The sequence below is a fragment of the Podarcis filfolensis genome (assembly GCF_964270895.1).
Source record: "Podarcis filfolensis genome assembly, chromosome: 1".
NCBI lineage: Eukaryota > Metazoa > Chordata > Lepidosauria > Squamata > Lacertidae > Podarcis > Podarcis filfolensis.
Genome location: NC_139604.1, coordinates 127991920 through 128007129, shown reverse-complemented (window position 1 = coordinate 128007129; position 15210 = coordinate 127991920). Strand labels below are relative to the sequence as shown.

Below are 15210 nucleotides of genomic sequence, written 5' to 3'. Positions count from 1 at the left end.
AAGGCAAGGAGGAGGCCGGGAAAAAGGCGCACGCACGCGCGCAAAGGAAAAGGGGTGCCTCCAGATCCGGGCAGTGATGGCCACCAAACTTGGGTGTCCTTAAAAGAGGACTGGCAAGTTCCAAGGAGGTGGGAGCGCCCAGTTTATGGTGGTGGTGTGTGCGCTGCCCCCACGGTTGGAAGAGGCAGCAATGCCCCTCTGGATGCGCGTTTCTGGAAACCACAGTTGGGGAGAGGTGGTCCCGCGCTCCAGTCCCCCTTGCTGGTTTCCCAGTGGGGGCATCTGGGGAAACAGGGTGCTGGACTGCTAGATGGGCCGTTGGCCGGATCCAGCACACGCTTCTTGGGTGGTTCTTATGCTTGTTTGCTTGGGTGTTCAACAACACTCTCTTGAGGCAATAGTAGCGTGTTAGAGGCGGGTTTATTCCATTACAGGTGGCATGCACAGGGCAGATTTTTGCATTTTCATGACTTTCCCCCAGCTGTTAAGTTCTGTGTTATATTTAAGCGATGTGAAAACCAATTCTGGAACTGTAGTGGAATACAGCACAAGTTTGGCACTCGTTTCCATCTTAGTTGCGAATGGATTCATCTGCCCCACCTGCAACGAAACATGTCTCTCCCACATCAGTCTCTACAGCCACAGCAGGTGCTGCAACCTTCCAACAGTTTGACTTCACCCCCAAAGGCACACTCCTACTTTGTCTCCAGAGATAATGGTCAAACCAGACAGAGCATACTTTCCAAATAGTCTTTTTTGGAAATGTTTAAAAGGTATACAGGAACTCCTGCCCAAAAACTGAAAGAAGTGGTCTTATGCTGACCATTGTTCCACTTAGCTCAATATACTGATTTGGTAGCTATGCAAAATTTTAGATGGGGTCTTTTCTAGCCCTGCCTGGAGGTGTCCAGGATTGAACCTGCGACATTCTGCATGCTAAGCATGTGCTCTTCTATTGTGCTATGGTCTAATTCTGATGCTGGTGTTCTGCATCAACTCACTTTCACTGCTGCTTCTTGGGGGAAGAGCTGAAGAAGGAAGTGGCTCTCTCTGTTGAAGGAAGCTGCCTTATGTTGTTGTTGTTGTTGTAATTATTCCCCACCCATTTGGCTGGGTTTCCCCAGCCGCTCTGGGCAGCTTCCAGCAAAATATAAAACCATAATAAAACATCAAACATTAAAAACTTCCCAATGCAGGGCTGCTGTCAGATGTCTTCTAAAAGCTGTGTAGTTCTTAATATCCTTGTCATCTGATGGGAGGATGTTCTACGTGGAGGACGCCACTGCTGATAAGGCCCTCTGCCTGGTTCCCTGTAACTTTACTTCTTGCAGCAAGGGAACATACCCTCCAACATTTCTCAGATGAAAATAGGGACCCATTGAGCCAATTGCAACCTCTCTGCTTAACCTACCTCACAGGATTGTTGTAAAGGAAAAAAAATGTGTGAGGGAAGGGATCATGCACAACACCTTCCACAGATAAATGGAATGAAATAACATTTTAGCTGTAATCTTCCTTGAATCCCTGTCAGGGGGGAAAAGGCAGGATATAATCAGAATAAGAATATAATGGAAACTGTGAGAATGACCAGGAACATACCAGAGAATAAATCATATTGAACTCAGCAGGACTTGATTCTGAGTAAAAATGCATAGGATTGCAATGTAAGGCTTCCCAGTCTTTACCCAGTTACTTGTGAGTAAGCTCCATTGAATACAGTGGGACTTACGTCTGAGTAGATAGTGTCAGGTTCCCTTTCCAACAAAGGAATCCACACTCCCCGTGAAGAAATGGCTGGCTGCTCAAGCAGTGGAGTGGTGACATTTTCCTTCAGAATTATAGGAAGGGTGCAGAGATTTTATTTTCTGTATAAACAGGACTCAGTTTTTGCACCAACACCCCCCCTCAATATTGTATACCTAGGGCATCCCCACCCCCCACACTATGCCCCTGAGATTAAGACCTCCTGCTCGGGATATCTAGAGACTATTGGGGTGGGGTGTTGTTTTAAGAGTTTTGTTGGAGTCAAGATTCAGTTTTGAAGATGCATTCTTTTTTGCTACTATTAGGATTATATTTTTGTATTTTTATTATAAGACCTTCTTTTGACTTACAATGTTTATTATACGTTTACTGATGTGTTTTCAAGATTTATTGTTCATTGACATTTTGTTTTATTTTTGAAAGAGTTAGAGCAAATAGTGTCATTTTGCTGAGCATGTTGAACATGGTTTAACTATGTGAACGCAGCATGCAGGTGAAATAATGATGGTGATTTGCTTTTGAAGCAATGCAGATGGAGGCAGACTTCGTGATGCAAAGAGCAGAAGGGGATGGGGAGGGGTTGATTGGTTGATGGAAAAGCAATCTGGGCAGCAGCTTATGAAATTTCCCTTTTTAAAAAAAAATCAATTCATGTTTGTTCAGATGAGGGAGTTGTTCTCCAGAAAAACAACAACATTGTTGCCTGGATTTTTGCTTTGGCTGCCACATGATTCCAAGCCTATTGCACACTTGTCTGGTCATTTTGGCTACTGTTCCCTTTATGTAGAATTCACATTCCAAAAAAACAAAAAAGATGTGAATTGGACCTAGATATGAGATTGTCCGGATACCTCTCCCACTCACAGAACTGGTAGCAAAACCAACATTCTGGCAGTGCAATATGGTTTGGCGTCTCAGCCAGCCAAAACAAACGGCAACAAATAATTAAGCCATTTACACCAATCATCCTGATCTCATGTCCTCTCGTTTGGGATTAGATTGCGGATTAGATTGCGTATCCTACTGCAAGGGGATGAATGTCCCAGGCTGGAGATCGCTTATTTAATAAGAGTTTGGCATTGTGCTATGTTAGCTCCTTCTCAAGTTATTTTAAGAGAACGGGGGTGGCTGTTTCTATTGCTTCTTGTGAGGTAGGTCATAAAATAGTTGCTTCAAAGTCACATTGCCCTGTTCTAAAGCAGGTAAGATCATCTAAGTTGTCTGGATGGCAGAGCAGACCGAGGCTGCTCCAAATTCCTGAGAGGAACAGCAGGATAGTTATAACTGCCATCCTTGCATCACCAACATGGTACTTGTGGGCTCAAGGGGGCCCTTGAGAACATCTCCTGGCACATGCGAAACCTCTGAGCCCACCTCTAGGCTTGCTTGCCCCATTTGTCAAGGGGTGCTGAGGTTGGTTAACTTTTTCACTTCCTTGAAGAGGAGAAGGAGGAAGTTGCGAGAGTGGAACTCTGTCCCAGCTCTATGTGTTTCTCAAAGCTCAGACTGGTACCCGAGAAGCTGCATAGAAAGTGAGTGACCAAGGACTCAGCTATACAGCTGCAAATAAAACGCTTTAAATGTGTTGGGAAGTACAATATACAAACATGACACTAGATGGCGATAGTGAGCTATTCCAAATTCAATGTATTTTTCAAAACTTTTTTTTTTAAAGCATTTTCACAGCGTTTTTTTAATATGTGTGTAGATTCCACCCAAGAGGGCAGAAAGGGCAAGGGAGCTAGGAGGGAATGATGAGCAATCTGGGAGAATCATAGAATCGTAGAATCGTAAAATTGTAGAGTTGGAAGGGAACCACAAGGGTCATCTAGTCCAACTCCCTGCAATGCAGGAATCTCAGCCAAAGCATCCAGGACAGATGGACACCCAACCTCCACTTTAAAATCTCCAAGGAAGGAGAGTCCACAACCTCGCATGTGTGTCCATTCCACTCTCAAACAGTTCTTACTGTCAGAAAGTTCTTCCTGATGTTTAGTCAGCATTTCCTTTTTTGTAACTTGAAGCCATGGGTTCAAATCCTAACCTCCAGAGCAGGAGAAGACAGCCAGGTGGCTAGTAGCTACTGATGGCCTTATCTGTCACGAATTTGACTAATCTTTTAAAGGCATCAAAGTTTTTGGCCATCACCTCTTTGCTAAGGAAGTCTCCTCTAGCATACCAAATTAGCTGATCAGATATCTTGGCAGGGATCAGAGCATTTTATATAGTGCTTTGGTATGGTAAGGTGGCTATACGTCCGGAATTTCCCAGACATAGCCAGTAAACATGTGACCAGCGTCCTGGCAGAAATCGCTGGGAATAAAGCTTGTGTCCGGATTTTCACTTTTTGAAATATAGCAACCCTAACATAGACTCCAGTAAGAAGTGAGCAAATGATGAGCAACAAAGGAGAACAAGAGGAAGGCACTGCAAAAGGAACTCTTTGGGGATGGGAAAAACTGCTCCGAGAAGTTTCTTTAGCCTGATCAAACTTTTTTTTTAAAAACCTCTCAAAATTATTTGGCCACCAGCTAAGGTGGCTTTTAAAAGGGATTCAACACATTTGTGGAGGATAGGGTTGTCAAGAACTATTAACGATGAGTAGCTGCATGGAACATCCATGTACAGAGGCAGTATATATTTGGATATTAGATGTTGTAAATCAATGACAGAGGAATGCCTAGGCTGGTGCTGGAAACAGAATATTTGAGAATGTACTTGGCTATTTTGGCTGTTGAGGAACCACCACATTTGTTTTGAATGACCTAAGGCAGGGCTGGGGAACCTGTGGCCCTCCAGATATTGCTGATCTCCAACTCCCATCATCCCTGACCATCAGCCATGCTTGGCGGGGCTATTGAGAGATGGGGTTCAACAACATCTGGAGAGCAACAGGTTCCCTGCGGTGTAACCCGTGTGATAAATCAGAGGGGCACAGAAGTCTCTGGATAAATATTCCCAGCCCGACTCTTGCAAAATGTCGCTCTGCGTAGGTTTTCCATTCCAGCTCCTGAACTTCCTATTCCATCTGCCTCCTTCGTTCCCCCACTATGTACCGATTTTGTAGCCCAGCCAAAAAGCAATCAATTCTGCAGACCACTCTGCAACCATCTTGCAGCAACCTTTTACCGTAAACGGTGTTAGTGGATACCATGATAGCAGGAAGAAAGCCGCTGCGAGGAGGCCTGGTTATAGCTGGATCTTTCTTCCCTGCACAGACAAGTCAATTAAGATCCTGTTTCGTCGGAGAAACCTGATTGCAGAGTCCCACACCAGGCGGCCTCTTCTTGTTTCATCTTCAAAAGAAATGGAGACCTGCCAAAGGGGACTCTGAACAGGGAGGAAATAAGAAAGCCCAAATATTTTCCAAGCCGTGCATTTTTAAGGGAAGCTGTCTTGGCCTCCTTACCCTGACCCTTTTAATTTGTTTAATCAATGTACAGACAAAATTAACAAAAAAAAACAACCCTCAAACTCTAAGTGGCGTACAAAGTTAACCTTTTTTGCAGCCAGTGCCCTGGCTCACAGGACCTGAATATCTACGTCAAGAAGCAGGAGAGCTTGCAGTTTGTTCCTGTGGTCAGCTGTGCAAAAAGGGAGTGCATGGGTCACTGAACTGGGTTATTGCAATGCACTCTGCATGGGGCTGCCCTTGAAGACGACCCAGAAATTTCAACTGGTTCAAAATGCAGTGGTCATTTTGGGTGGGATTGTAGTAAAATTAAAACGTTCTGGGAAATGATATATAATGAGTTAAAGAAAATGTTTCATTTAACATTTGTGGGAAAAGCCCGAAGCTTTCTTATTAGGGATTGTGGGAAAAGACCTGCCAAATAAATTAAAAAATATTTTAATGTATGCAACAACGGCGGCAAGAGTCTTAATAGCACAAGGATGGAAGAATGAGGAAATCCCGATGAAAGAACTGTGGCAAGAAAAACTGATGGACTATGCGGAATTGGCAAAACTGACACACAAACTACGTGACAAGGATAACTGTGATTTTAAAGATGAATGGGGACCTTTTACGAAATACTTAAAGCAGCAACAAAATGAATTGGACTCTTTGGCAGGTTTTGAATAAACATTCACAAACTCTTCACTGTAATTAATAGATAGATAATTTGAGGATCTTTACAATTTTACAATATGCAGACAGAAAGATGTGTTGAGAAACCAGAGAAATGAGCTGAGGGAAGTTGGGTTTTCTGTTTGGGGGGGGAGGGAAAAAATGGAGGGGAAAAACAATGTGGATGATGTATTTTTGTTAAAATTACTGTGTTGAAATATCTAATAAAAATTTCAAAAAATTTTTTTGCAAAATGCAGTGGTCATTTGGGATCAACATAAGTCTTGTTTTGAAACAGCTGCACTGGTAGCATCCCTGAAATGGAGACCTAAACTAAATTACGGTGATGAGCTTGCTTCTTCCCCGGACTAATGCAGAGTGGAACTTAATGGATGAAGCATCTTCCATTGATGGAAGCGAGCATTTATAATGCTGGCAGGGCTTACTGTCTTACTGCTGTTTTCTTCTGACAGTGTGCCACTGTGTCTCTGAGCCCCTATATAACACTGAGCTGTGTTTTGAATTTGCATGCTCTTAACAGCAGGCCAAAATCAGTGACTGATTTGCACCTTGATTTATTCTAAGAGCCCGCTAAGATCTGAGCCATCTTTTCAGTTCGGGCTAATCCGTTGCAGCACTGTTCCCCAAAGTGTGGTACACGTACCCCCTGGATACATGAAAGGGTTTCAAAGGATAGATAGCAGAATTTCTGTATTTTACTTTATCGTAGGTTTTTTTAGCTGCAGAAAACAATTCTGAGATAAAATAGTACAGTATTAAGAAAGCTAACCCCAAATTATCTTTGCCCAAGATGCGATGCACCACAGAATCATAGAATTGTAACCCCATTTGGATTTTTTGTGCAAAAAGGAAAACAAATTAATCTATTTGGGAAAATATTCCCTAACAAAAAGAATAACAGTTGGGTGTCATTCTAGAGAGAATATTTTGAATAATTTCTTTTATGCAGCCGACAGATGGAAAAATCAGAAATCCCTTTTATTTTTGTTTTCTTCTATTTATTTCCTTTCCTCTTGGTGTTTTCTTTTCTCTTTCATTCTCCGTTTTTATTAAGATCAGTCTCTTTTATCATATGGTATTATGAAAAAGTTTTAATAAAATTTCGTTTAAAATAAAATTTAAAAGAATTGTAGCATTGGAAAGGATCCCAAGGGCCATCTAGTCCACCCCCCTGAAACGGGTAAGCCAAAACTGTATGGAACATGTTGATTCCCACCGTTGTCTCATTCATCTGCACCAACCTTTGCCAACCTGGTGCCCTCCACTTATTTTGGACCTCAACTCCCATCAGCCCCAGGCCAGCACAATGCTAGCACAGCGACGCCCCAGGAATGACCAGATGCAAAGTGGACAGGTTCCCTATACCTTTAACAGCTGCATAGGAGGGGGAATATTGGCAGGTGTGGCCTCTCATATAGGGGTGAGGAATGATGCTTCTGCCCCGGGACAACACCAGCTTCTGGAACCCTGGGCAGCTCTGAGGATCTCTTTGTCCTCGTGGGGTCTACTGCAGACGCCTGCTTTGGCTGCCATCACTTCACCATAAAAGTTTGTCTTTTTCCCCTTGCTTAGCACTAGGTGGCTGGATCTTTTAATTGCCCACAATGCTCTTGATTAGGGGTAAGCAAACCTTTTCAGCAGGGGGCCAGTCCACTGTCCCTTAGACCTTGTGGGGGGCTGGACTATATTTGGGGCTGGGGGGGAATGAACAAATTCCTATGCCCCACAAATAACCCAGAGATGCATTTTAAATAAAAGCACAATTCTACTTTTGTAAAAACACCAGGCAGGCCCCACAGATAACCCAGAGATGCATTTTCAATAAAAGGACACATTCTACTCATGTAAAAACACGCTGATTCCCGGACCATCCGTGGGCCGGATTTAGAAGGTGATTGGGTCTTAAGTTTGCCTACCCATGCTCTTGATCTAGCAGGGGTGCCAACTTGAATAAAATATTGCCAGGGGCGGGGGGAAGTAAGCACAATTGATCACATGACAGTGCACACACACTGTTTGAATGGCAATGCCCATCAACGGGGGGGGCAGTCCCCTCAAATATTCTATTGGGGGGGCGAAGGGACCTCGACCCCTAGGGAGTTGGCTCAGACCCTAGGGAGTTGGCAGCTATGTGATCTAGCCCCATTCTGGGGCCCTGTGTGACACGAAAAAGGATGTTATTATTAGTTTGTTATAATATAATAAAAGTGTGGAGCAGTGGGATAATAAAGAGGAACATTGGAATTATAATAATATAATAACAGAGTGGAATGGTCTACCATGGGAGGTTGTGGACTCTCCTTCCTTGGAGGCTTTTAGGCAGAAGTTGAATGGCCATCTGTCGTGGCTGTGTTAGCTGAGATTCCCGCATTGCAGGGGGTTGGACTAGATGGCCTTCGGGGTCCCTTCGAACCCTATGATTTTATGGCTGGGAGCACATGAACAGTGCATGCTAAGGCAAAGCATTGGTTGTGCACCTCTAATTTACTAGACAGCATCTTAAAAAGCAGAGACATCACCTTGCCAACAAAGGTCCGTATAGTAAAAGCTATGGTTTTCCCAGTAGTGATGTATGGAAGTGAGAGCTGGACCATAAAGAAGGCTGATCGCCGAAGAATTGATGCTTTTGAATTATGGTGCTGGAGGAGACTCTTGAGAGTCCCATGGACTGCAAGAAGATCAAACTTCTCCATTCTGAAGGAAATCAGCCCTGAGTGCTCACTGGAAGGACAGACCCTGAAGCTGAGGCTCCAATACTTTGGCCACCTCATGAGAAGACCCCGGAAAAGACCCTGATGTTGGGAAAGATGGAGGGCACAAGGAGAAGGGGACAGGAGAGGACGAGATGGTTGGACAGTGTTCTCGAAGCTACCAGCATGAGTTTGACCAAACTGCGGGAGGCAGTGGAAGACAGGCGTGCCTGGCGTGCTCTGGTCCATGGGGTCACGAAGAGTCGGACACGACTAAACGACTAAACAACAGCAACATCAAATTTAGTACCAGCACAATAGAGGATATGCTGATAAGGGATAGAGGAACTTGCAAGGCAAATCACGGAAATGGACCGGAGATGCAATATGTGCATAACAGTGACACCTGGCGATGTGTCAAAGTACTGCCAGGCAATGTGTGGGTTAGCTTCGCTTCTCACATCTGAAGGGAGGAAGAACTCCTGAGGAGCATGTCCTTTCACCTGAACAGACTTCCCCAAGCTAGTGCCCTCCAGATACTTTGGAAAGCAACTCCCACCAGCCCAAACCCATGCACACTTACTCAGAGTAAACCCTATGGACTTAAGCAGGACATGCTTACACCTAAGTGACCAGAACTTGCCTCGGAAAGGATATTGTGGAGTTGGAAAAGATTCAGGAAAGGGCAACCAAAATCGATCAAGGGGATGAAGTGAGGAAAGGTCGTAGCAGCTGGGACCTTTTAATGGTGGGGGGGAGGAGATGTATAAAAGGGGACATGATAGAGGTGTGTAAGATGTTGCATGGGGTGAATAAAGTGGGTAGAGAGACATTTTTCTTCTTCATAATACAGTGGTACCTTGACTCTCAATCCGTTCTGGAAGTCCATTCCAAAACCAAAGCGTTCCAAAACCAAGGTACACTTTCCCATAGAAATTAATGCAACATGGATTAATCCATTCCAGACTTTTAGAAACAACCCCTAAAACAGCAATTTAACTTGAATTTTACTATCTAACAAGACCACTGATCCATCAAAGGAAAGCAATAAACAATGTACTGCACTCACACAATCAATCATTCAGTAGCTGAACTGGGTTCCACACAGTCACAAAAACAAAACAAAAAAGCTGCAAAAACAAAAACGCAAAATAAACAGCAAAAAGAGACAGACCTCAGCGTAACACTCAAAATGGAAGTGTGGCACTCAAATCGGAAGCATAAAACTCAAAATGGAGCCTGTTCGGCTTCAGAAAAAAAGTTCACAAACCTTAACACTTCTGGGTTTGTAGTTTTTGGGTTCCAAGTTGTTTGAGTACCAAGGCGTTCGAGAACCAAGGTACCACTGTGCTGCAATTCAGGACCATCTCATGAAGCAGGATGTTGCAAGATTCAGGACAGACAGAATTAAATGTGTGCTGTGTGAAGAAGTATTTTAAGAATGGAATTTGCTCCCATGGCAGGCAGTGATGAGCACCAACCTGGACACCTGTAAAAGAGGATGGCACAAATTCATGGAGGAGAATAAGGCTATCTGTGACTGTCAGAGGCAGTATGGAAGGTGCAAGGCTGGCAAAGGCTGCCGCTGCTGGCTTCAGTTCTTATCACTTTATCCTCTTTGTAAACCACTTTAGAGTTTTGTGGTTTATTCTTAACCACCAATTTTATGCAACAAAAATAAAATGGGGGGAAATTGCCAAAGGCTGCCTGAGATTTTATCGAAGTAAAAAAAGGTAAAGGACCCCTGACAGTTAAGTCTAGTTGCAGATGACTCTGGGATTGCGGCACTCATCTTGCTTTACTGGCCGAGGGAGCCGATGTTTGTCCGCAGACAGAGCAGTGCACGTCCGCTTCTGGTGAACCAGAGCAGTGCACGGAAACACTGTTTACCTTCCCGCCGGAGTGGTACCTATTTATCTACTTGTACTTCGATGTGCTTTCGAACTGGTAGGTTGGCAGGAGCTGGGACTGAGCAACGGGAGCTCACCCCGTCGCGGGGATTCGAACCGCCAACCTTCTGATCGGCAAGCCCAAGTATTTGTTTTTTTGTTTTTTTATGGCTGTTTTTAGCGAGTCTTGCTTTTGTCTAGAAGCTGCCTTAAGTCCCATAGGGGGGAAAGACAGTGTATAAACAAATAATAATATACTAAATAAGATCATCAAGTTTGCAGATGATACAACGGTGGTTGGTTTAATCACAGCTGGAGAGGGGGAGGCGGCCTGTAGGAAGTAAGTTGAGCAGTTGGGGGAGTGGCGCAGGAAAAACAACTTACTCCTTAACTTAAAGAAAACAAAAGAGATTATTGTGGACTTTAGGAAATGTAAATTGAATATTCAGCCACTTATTACTGAGGGAAAGTGTGTGGAACAGGTCTCGGTGTTTCGATTTCTGGGAATGGAGTTGAGAGATGACCTAACCTGGGGAGAAAACAGTAAAGACCTGATGAAGAGAGCACAGCAGAGGTTATATTCTCTGAGAATCCTCTGGAAAAATAATCTCAAAGGACCTGTTGATGGCATTTTACCATTGTACTGCTGAGAGTGTATTAACTTACGGTCTGTGTGTGTGGTTTGGGAGCTGCACGGTCAGGGGAAAAACAATGCTGTCCAGGGCTGTAAAGACTGCGGAAAGAATAATTGGGTGCACTCTTCCCACCTTGGATCAAATCTATGCCTCCAGGTGTCATAAGAAAGCTGAAGAGACAGCGCAGAATAGTGCGCACCCCGGACATGATCTCTTTCAGCTTCTGCCTTCTGGAAGAAGGTACAGGGTTATAAAGACTAGGACTAGTCGCCTGAGAAACAGTTTCTATCCAAATGCGATTTTGGTTTTAAACGCAGTATAAGGTAGTATCTATGGGAGTATATTGTATTTAATTATGTGGTATCAGAGTTTTTAGGGGGCTAACGAGGCTGGGATAGCAGGCTTGTTGGTTTTCGAATGTATGATGTAGATTTTTTCAATTTCATTGTTCTGTATGGGACAATGACAATAAAGATTATCCTATCGTATCGTAAATAATTATTTTTATTTTACCCGTGAGCAAAACACGAAACAAACAACCCCCATTGCAACCTGCCTGCCTTTCCTTCCTAATGAACCTGCTCCAGACCTTCAAACCCACCCGCCCGCCCCGGAACACCTGTCCCATCGGACTCAGGTATGACCGCGCCCTTTCGGGCGAGCGCGGCGAGCGAGGTTGAATGGAAGCTCCTCCCCGCCGCTCCATTCATTCCTTCCAGTCTGTGCGTGGAACCCTGTGACGCCACACACGCCCCTGCCTGCCTGTCGACGCTGGTTGGCTGCTGCTAGGCAGCGGGCGGGGAGAGAGGAGGAGCGTTGCCTAGGCGACGGTAGGGCCCGCTCACGATACACAGCCCGGCCTGGCTTCAGCCAGCATCTCTCTGGGCTCCAGGTAGGTGAGTGGCCGCCAGGGAGGAGGAATGGGTTACCTGCCGTTGCTAGGCAACTGCCTTGCGCCTCCTTCCTCCCCCATATCTGGCACCCCGCCCGAGAGAGAGAAGGGACTGACCTCGCTGTTACCCTCTTTCTATTTCCCCTTCCCATGGGGTAGCTGCGTTGTACATCCTCTTCCTTGCCCTGTGCAAAGAGGGGTTGCTTCTCCACACAACTTAGGAGAGCATGCATGAAGTCTCTTACCCCGGATTAGTTACCCCGCTTTAGCCCACTGTTTCTTTTAAAAAAAAAACACACACAAAAACCGAGGGGCTTCAGCACAGTCCTGGCCATTGTGGGTTTACTGGCTTGTTTTGCTTTTGCTGCGCTGCAATTTTCCTGTTTTCTTTATGTGTTGTGAACTTCCGATGAAGGGCAGCGTACAGATGTAATAAATCAGTAAAACAAACTTTAAAATGTCTACTCGGAGGCAAGCCCTATTGATTTCAGTGGAGGTTACTCCCAGGTAAGTGGGGTTAGGATTGCAGCTGTTGTAGAAAAGAAGGTGGACATTTTTGCTGCACTTTGGGGGGGAAGGTGTTTTTTTTTAGTGTCCCCTGAAACCAGATTTCCACACCTGCGTCCATATCTCATTTTATTTCTCTCGCTGCCTTTCCATGGTTGCAATTGTGCTTAAGGTGGCGTACACCGCACAGAAAGCTTTACATAAATACAAGCGTAAGTAGTAATAAACAATAAATAAAACGCATTGAAAAGCACGCAACCAAACGGAACCATTTCCATGTAAATCGTAACAGATTTAAAAATAAAGGTACAAAAAGAGAAAAAAACACATCAAAAAGTACCCAAGGCAGGGAGCAGGTTTTCCAGGATTCGCAGCCAAGATGGGATTTAGTTTGCTGCTTAAAAGAATTTGTAATGGCCTTCTAAAATATAAAACAAAACCCTCAGGTTTGAGGTGGTTGAAAGGAGGCGGAAGGGGACGGAATGAATGGAGATTGTGACCTGTGTCAGTGATTGTAAGTGTGGAATCATAATATATTGTTAAGGAATGCTCCTTTGTTTTGGATTGTTTAATGGGAGTTCTTTTGGAATATTGTTGTTTTAAAGTTCTTCCCAGGTTTGCCATATACTGCAGATTTTAGCATTATTAATAATAGTGACAACATACAGCCTTTTGGGTGTGTCACTGTTGTTTCTGTATTGCAGATTTCTTTGTTGGGGGGGGCAAGGGAAAATAGTTGTGTGCCTGAGGTCACCAGGTGATTTTGTGTGGGACATTTCAGTGAGGAATTTTGCATCTCACATCCTTGGACGCTGTACTATGTGTTTCACAGTGTCTTCGAATCCACTGGAAGCAAACTGGAAGGAAATATAGGGCCTTCTCTGTGGCAGCTCCTAAACTGTGCAACTCCCTCCCCAAAGAGGTATGTCTGACACCTTAGAGTCAGAGAATTGTAGAACTGGAATGGAGCCCAAGGGTAATCTAGTCCAACCCCCTGTGTTTGAATTCGCTCCTGATTTTCATTAAATCTTTATTTATTCTTATGCTGCTTTTTGTTCCCCATGGTCCCCAAAGTTGTGAATACTTGGAATATAATGAAAAAACAGTAAAACACAATGCAAATAATCAAAATCTCCATCTATGCGCACACACATATAAATATTTAACGGTGAGGAGGATACACATAATAGCCTAGTTATTGGGAAAAGCTGTATGAAAATACAGCAATGGAAGAGGCAGATGCACTTTATGAGGTGGAGAATTCCAGAGGTTGGAGGTTGCTATGGAGTCTTGCATATTCATTTATTTTAACTATTGTTTATATGGATTACTAGGGACGCGGGTGGCGCTGTGGGTTAAACCACAAAGCCTAGGACTTGCCGATCAGAAGGTCAGCGGTTCGAATCCCCGCAGCGGAGTGAGCTCCCGTTGTTTGGTCCCTGCTCCTGCCAACCTAGCAGTTCGAAAGCATGTCAAAGTGCAAGTACATAAATAGGTACCGCTCTGGCGGGAAGGTAAACAGCGTTTCCGTGCGCTGCTCTGGTTTGCCAGAAGCAGCTTAGTCATGCTGGCCACATGACCCGGAAGCTGTACGCCGGCTCCCTCGGCCTATAGAGCGAGATGAGCGCGCAACCCCAGAGTCGGTCACGACTGGACCTAATGGTCAGGGGTCCCTTTACCTTTTTATATGGATTACTATTTAAAAAACGGAGGGGGGAGCCATGTGCTTTAAATGTGTGGTGCATTTGTGACCTTAGACTGAGGAAATAGAATAGGATGGAAAGGTTATCACCGCCCCCTCCTACCTCTGCCTGATCCAATTTGAGTGGCCCTGCAGCTCTTTCCAAGTAAATGTAGAAATACCAGGAGATTCAGTGGAAATGGTTCATCTGTTTGGTGCTTGCAGAAAGCTGGCCCAGCTTCCTCTGCCCCAGAGGCTCCTCTCTCCATATGTAAATAGGAGTGGTGTGGCAATATATACTACATGGTCCTTCTGCTCCCCATCCTCGCCCTATACCACCTTCACCACCCCGGGAATGGGAAAGCTGGGAATCAACTCTCCACATGAACAGAGCTCCCTGCATGTAGAAAGGTAGCTGCTTGGTCCTCTCTGACACTTGTAGGATGCCTGGAGATCATGCCCCATGTGCACTCGGGTGAAGCAGAACCACAGGACTTGTGGAAGTTTGAGCCGCAACCATTCCGTTCCCCTCCCAGTTATTCTTCCACACTGATTCCCCGCTGTCTTTGAATCACAGGATCTGAAACTGGAGCTGAGAACACATGAACTGGCGCAAAATCGGATGGGGCAGGAGGGAAGGGGAGATTCTCCCCCTTATCCCCACTTTTGTGTTATCTAATTATGTATCTAAAATACATAATTTTTCTCTTGGTTCTGTAGCCTGTTTCATGTGGGCCTATCAAGGTGATGGCTCTGGAAGTGTTCATTGTTGAACACTGTCTTTCCCATTTATTCTGACATTTATGTGTCTGGTTTCTCAGCAGATAATTATTTTGCTGTTCTCTTGTCTAGATCCTGTGCTATGACCATTAAGCTGCAATGCTCAGAAGATGATCCAAAGTGATAATCAAAACCAGATTCCTTCCGATGAAATAGTTAAAGAGCTGGTAACTCTTTGATTTATTATTGTAATTGATTGTACAGTTGATCATATTTTATTTGACTGTGTTTCTTTTCTGAATGTGATTGAGGTCCAGGGTACTTTGACCTTCGTCTAAGAAA

The 15210-nt window shown here is 44.5% G+C and overlaps 1 protein-coding gene across 3 annotated transcripts in view; it reads left to right on the top strand.

Moving 5' to 3' along the window:
- The first annotated feature begins 11881 nt into the window (after positions 1 to 11881).
- LRRC9 (leucine rich repeat containing 9) overlaps positions 11882 to 15210 on the top strand; it is a 72159-nt gene continuing 68830 nt past the window's right edge. For 2 of the 3 annotated variants that reach the window (XM_083610122.1, XM_083610121.1), the window contains exons 1-3: positions 11899 to 11960; positions 13300 to 13389; positions 15001 to 15095. In XM_083610122.1, the coding sequence (XP_083466248.1) occupies positions 15039 to 15095 (57 nt within the window). In that variant the 5' untranslated portion in view covers positions 11899 to 11960; positions 13300 to 13389; positions 15001 to 15038. Of the gene's footprint in view, positions 11961 to 13299; positions 13390 to 15000; positions 15096 to 15210 lie in introns of all 3 variants that reach the window. The other variant, XM_083610123.1, reaches the window with a different exon arrangement.